At 40.8% G+C, this 4,988-nt stretch overlaps 1 protein-coding gene across 1 annotated transcript in view; it reads left to right on the forward strand.

Moving 5' to 3' along the window:
- Window positions 1-4,974, forward strand: part of LOC104295378 (zinc finger SWIM domain-containing protein 6-like) — a 51,358-nt gene extending 46,384 nt beyond the window's left edge. Inside the window, 2 exon segments of the mRNA XM_009895133.1 lie at window positions 1,128-1,209; window positions 3,582-4,974. Of these exon segments, the coding sequence (XP_009893435.1) occupies window positions 1,128-1,209; window positions 3,582-4,444 (945 nt within the window). The 3' untranslated portion in view covers window positions 4,445-4,974.
- Window positions 4,975-4,988: the final 14 nt, after the last annotated feature.

Here is a 4,988-nt window from a genome sequence, read left to right on the forward strand (position 1 = left end):
AACAGGCTAAAGTCTGCCCTTCGGAAGTCCAAGGTGGCAGTTCTGCTGGCTCCCCGCCTTGCTTCACCAAGAATTGAAAATTCTACCATTTCATGATCACTGTGCCCAAGACGACCTCCAACCTTTACATCCCCCACAAGACCTTCTCTGTTAACAAACAGTAGGTCCAGTAGGGCACTTCCCCTGTTTGGTTCGTTCACCAGCTGTGTGAGGAAGTTGTCTTCCACACACTCCAGGAACCTCCGGGACTGCTGCCTCTCTGCTGCGTGGTATTTCCAGCAGACATCTGGGAAGTTGAAGTCCCCCACGAGAACAAGGGCAAATGATCGTGAGACCTCTGCCAGCTGTTTATAGAATAATTCATCAGATTCTACATCCTGGTTAGGGGGTCTATAGCAAACTCCCATCACGGATGTCTGCCTGTTGGCCTTCCCCTTAATTCTTATCCATACACACTCAACACTGTCATTCACACTGTTAAGTTATAAACATTCAAAACTGCCCCTAACATAGAGGGCCACCCCACCACCATAGCGAGAAATCATCGCTATGACTTACTAATAATATCTGGATATATCTGGAAGTGTGTATATATATGTATATCTTTGCAGCATAAGCAGGCAGTCAAATCACAGTACACTCTAACTCCTGTCTATATTGTTGAAGTCAATGAAAAAAAATGCAGATGGGGGAAAAATTAGATGGGTTCATTTGTCCAACAAGAGTTGACACGTTTCCACTTTAAAGACTAACATACATAGGGGGAGGAGTCACAATATAATTTAATTTGGAAAATTGGTTAGGCTTTTTTTTTGTTGTTTTGAGGGGGGCTTTTTTGTGTTTGGTTTTTTTTTTTTTTCTTCTCCCCGAATAAAACAGTTTCTCCTCTAGCCTTGAAGGACCTGCAGTTGGTTGGAATTACTCTCTGTATGCTCTTCCAAGATAGCTGAGCAGTATTTGTCAAGTCTTTTGATGTATCAGCTAAAAAGAGGTAACAGAGTGGAGAGGGCAAGAGGCTGCCATTTTGAACCTCATTGTATTTGAGTAACTTAAATCCATAATTGTTGGCATATTGTCTTGGTTTTCCAATAGGATTAATTTGTATTTTGTTTGTGTTGTTTTAATAGGTGATGCGGATGACGCTGTCAACACTGAATTGGCGACGGCGGGAAATGGTGAGGTGGTTGGTAACATGTGCAACAGAAATAGGTATGTTCCAAGATGCTTTGCAAGGGCTCCTGCCTTTTTGTCAGCTAATCTTAGAGGGCTTGAGCTTGTTGGTCAACACCCAGGCTCTGCAAATGTCTCCCACTTTGTTCATCTATAAAATTCCTTTGGTTAGAAGACATTAATTATAGCAGTGATGAGTGGAGCATGTGATAGAATAGCACAGGCCAAGTGAGACAATAGTTGAGTAATTCAGTGTGACTTCTTTCCCCTGCAAGGTAGGGACATGCATAACCTCATGGGAAATACCCCAGATTTCTTCTTGTCCCCTCCATGTTTGGTTTGGGTTTGAGACTGCAGCAGAGAAAAGGCTCGTGGTTATGGGCCGTTACACTATGCTACAACTTTGCTTACTCTGAAAGGTGAGGCTCCAAAAGACTGATGAGAGGGCTATCTGGTCAGCTGTGGGGAAGAGGAACCAAAAAACAGGTGAATAAAATGTTGAGGATGCCTCCCACTGTGTGGCAGACAAGATCTCATGAAGGAATTCTAATTGTTGTTTGTTTTCTTGGTTTGTTTTTTTAAGCCCCTGGGTAAATCCAAGCTTAGAGTGTAATGCATCTTTGTTATGTGGCTATGACATTGTGCAGGCCTCTCATCTGCACTGGAAAGCAAACCAAACACTAATGCACCCATCCTTAACCATATAAGGTGAAAATAAGGTGGGAGCAGGACTAGCCTCATATTTAGAGGATAGCAGTGGGAGAATAATGCACTCAGCAGGGCATTATGTTCATTTTTGGGTTTTGCCATAAATTTGTGTGTCTTGATGAGGTGTCCCTTAGCTTCTGTATTCCAGTTTACCATCTGCAAGATGAGGATATAGAATCTGAAAGTGAAGATGAGGGCATTAAAAACTGTGTAACTGTAATAAATCAATCAATCAATCAATCAGCAGCTGTGGTAGTGAGGACAATATAAGTGCTATGATAATGGAGCAATTTTAATTGTCACTAAAGGTATTTTTGGAAAGTATGCTTCCCTACTGTATTTACTCCTTTTTCATACATCTGAGTTGGATTGTATCACATAGATGCTTCTTGAGTTTCAGAACTTCAAAGGATTGCTGCTGCTTATTCTCTGGATTAGTTTATTCTTTGCTTTATGCTTAAATGGGAAATTAATGTTGTCAGTAGCATGGGAAAACACAGCTTGCCTTTGCATGCCCTCAGTCAGAAAATGGTTTGTGTCTGCAAATTTTCATGCAATGCTCTTGTTTTATTGCTTTTATATCTTTGCTAAGGTAATTATTACTGAGACTCTCTTGCAGATAGTACCTGGGTATTATTTTGTGCAGTTACATATTGGCAAATAAAATGCTGGGTTTAATACTGCTATAAATTAGTTTACATATTCTAATAGAAGCATCCCATAAAGAACCTATAATGTCATGCAAAGTACTCTTGAGAGTTAATCATGTTGATAAAACAAGGAATCTGTTTATTTAAATGAAGATCTGGTATTTTATGACTATGCTGAATTTTTGCACATGAGTTAAGAGGTGCACAGGAAACATCAGAGTCCTACAGAGAAAAGGACCTCTGGGTGTGTTTTAGGTGGGCTCACAGATGTGTGTAAACTGCCTCTAGCAATAATAAGACACTCTAGCTGGATATAAGATTCAATTTGTGGAGCCGATTAGTCACTTGTTTCCCCCTTCCCCCCCCGCCCACGCACACATGCGCCAGGAATAAAATGATACTAAGGAAAATATCTATTTCAGATAATATCCAGTAGTGCCTATTGCTCAGATTATTTCCCTAATAAGGATCTTGATGTTCAGGTGCATATGAATTTGATACAAGATGTATCTAAAAAGCCTGTTGGGAGGGGGTGGGTTTTAGATTTTTTTGAAAATTTTTTTAAAGGTGTGCTTAGTATTTAATGCCATGGTGTTCTATTAAATGAGACATTTAGCATGCTTTCATATTCTTTTGTGCGTGCGCTGTACCTTGAGATGTGCATTGAGAAAAGAAGTTAAAATTGCCTTTTAAGTGTTCAGTGTGAGGGCTGCTTTTGAGCAATGTGATGAGACCAAATGAGCCAGAACTTGTTATCCAAATTGTCTTAGATAACAAGTAAAACAGCTCAGTTGTCACACCAGGAGATTAAAGCTTATCTTGCAGTCTTTTTTTGTTATTATCTGCATTTTGGTGATTGCTACAGAGTTTGCACAGTAGCCTTTGTTTTAATATCCTTTTCCAGCTATCTTATCTGGTTTAGCCCTTCTTGCTGAAGCCCGTCTCCTTGGATGTACTGGCAACCTCTTAGACTTTGAAAATGTGGTCTTTTGTTGAACATCTGTATCTGCTAGGTTTTATCAGTTGTGGCTAATCCTTTCTTTCTCTCCCCAGGTGTTTATGCACTGGATAGTATCATGCAAAACTGGTTTACGCTTTTCACTCCAACAGAAGCTACTAGTATTGTTGCTACAACAGTAATGTCCAACAGCACCGTTGTCCGTCTACATCTGGACTGCCATCAGCAGGAGAAGCTGGCTAGCAGTGCTAGGACGCTTGCTCTACAGTGTGCCATGAAGGATCCTCAAAACTGTGCCCTCTCTGCACTGACCTTATGTGAAAAGGATCACATAGCTTTTGAGACCGCTTACCAAATTGTTCTAGATGCTGCTACAACTGGCATGAGCTACTCGCAGCTTTTTACTATAGCACGATACATGGAGCACCATGGTTACCCCATGCGGGCCTACAAGCTGGCTACTTTGGCCATGACGCATCTCAACCTGAGTTACAATCAGGACACACACCCTGCCATTAATGACGTTCTGTGGGCATGTGCGCTCAGCCACTCCCTTGGGAAAAATGAGCTAGCAGCTATAATACCTCTGGTGGTCAAAAGTGTCAAATGTGCAACAGTACTGTCAGATATTTTGCGTAGGTGTACTTTGACCACTCCTGGCATGGTGGGACTTCATGGAAGGAGGAACTCTGGTAAGCTCATGTCACTGGACAAAGCCCCTTTAAGACAACTCTTGGATGCCACGATTGGAGCCTACATTAATACAACTCATTCACGTCTCACTCACATTAGCCCGCGACACTATAGTGAGTTTATAGAGTTCCTCAGCAAGGCCCGAGAGACTTTCTTAATGGCTCATGATGGACACATCCAGTTTACACAGTTTATTGACAACCTAAAACAAATCTACAAAGGCAAAAAGAAACTGATGATGTTGGTTCGTGAGCGGTTTGGTTGATGAAAATGCGTGAAGGGAGGGGGGGTTGTTTTTACTTGAGCCTGCCTTTGTACGCTTTTGAACTTAAAGAAACAGAGCCACATGATATTATATGTGTATAGTTATATTGAGTTTGCAAACTAAACTGTCATGTTGTGAAAGTTTGTGTGTTTATTTTTTTTCCTTTTTTCTGTTTTGTGTGAGAGAGAGGTTAAAAAGGTTTGGTTTACACTGAGTATATGTTGTCAAGTGGCAAAAGCCCACATTGCTCTCCTGTTCTTTCTGTATATGTTCACAGCCTCAAAAACAAACATATATTGCAGTGGCTTTAAAAAACAAACAAAACACCTCCATCCTGTGATAAGTACCTCGAATGGATTCAGCTTTACTCATTTGTAATGTATCCTTATATTTCAGCATATTTAAACAAATGAAATACTAATAGTTAAAAGGCTGACCACGTGGCTTTGCAGTGCTGTTCATCCAGAAACATGGCACACAATGCTTGCGCATGTGGAAACTTAGCAACTGTCAACATACATTCTCAGGGATTTATCAAAAAAAA

Source organism: Charadrius vociferus, unplaced genomic scaffold (genome assembly GCF_000708025.1).
Source record: "Charadrius vociferus isolate BGI_N301 unplaced genomic scaffold, ASM70802v2 scaffold381, whole genome shotgun sequence".
NCBI classification, from domain to species: domain Eukaryota; kingdom Metazoa; phylum Chordata; class Aves; order Charadriiformes; family Charadriidae; genus Charadrius; species Charadrius vociferus.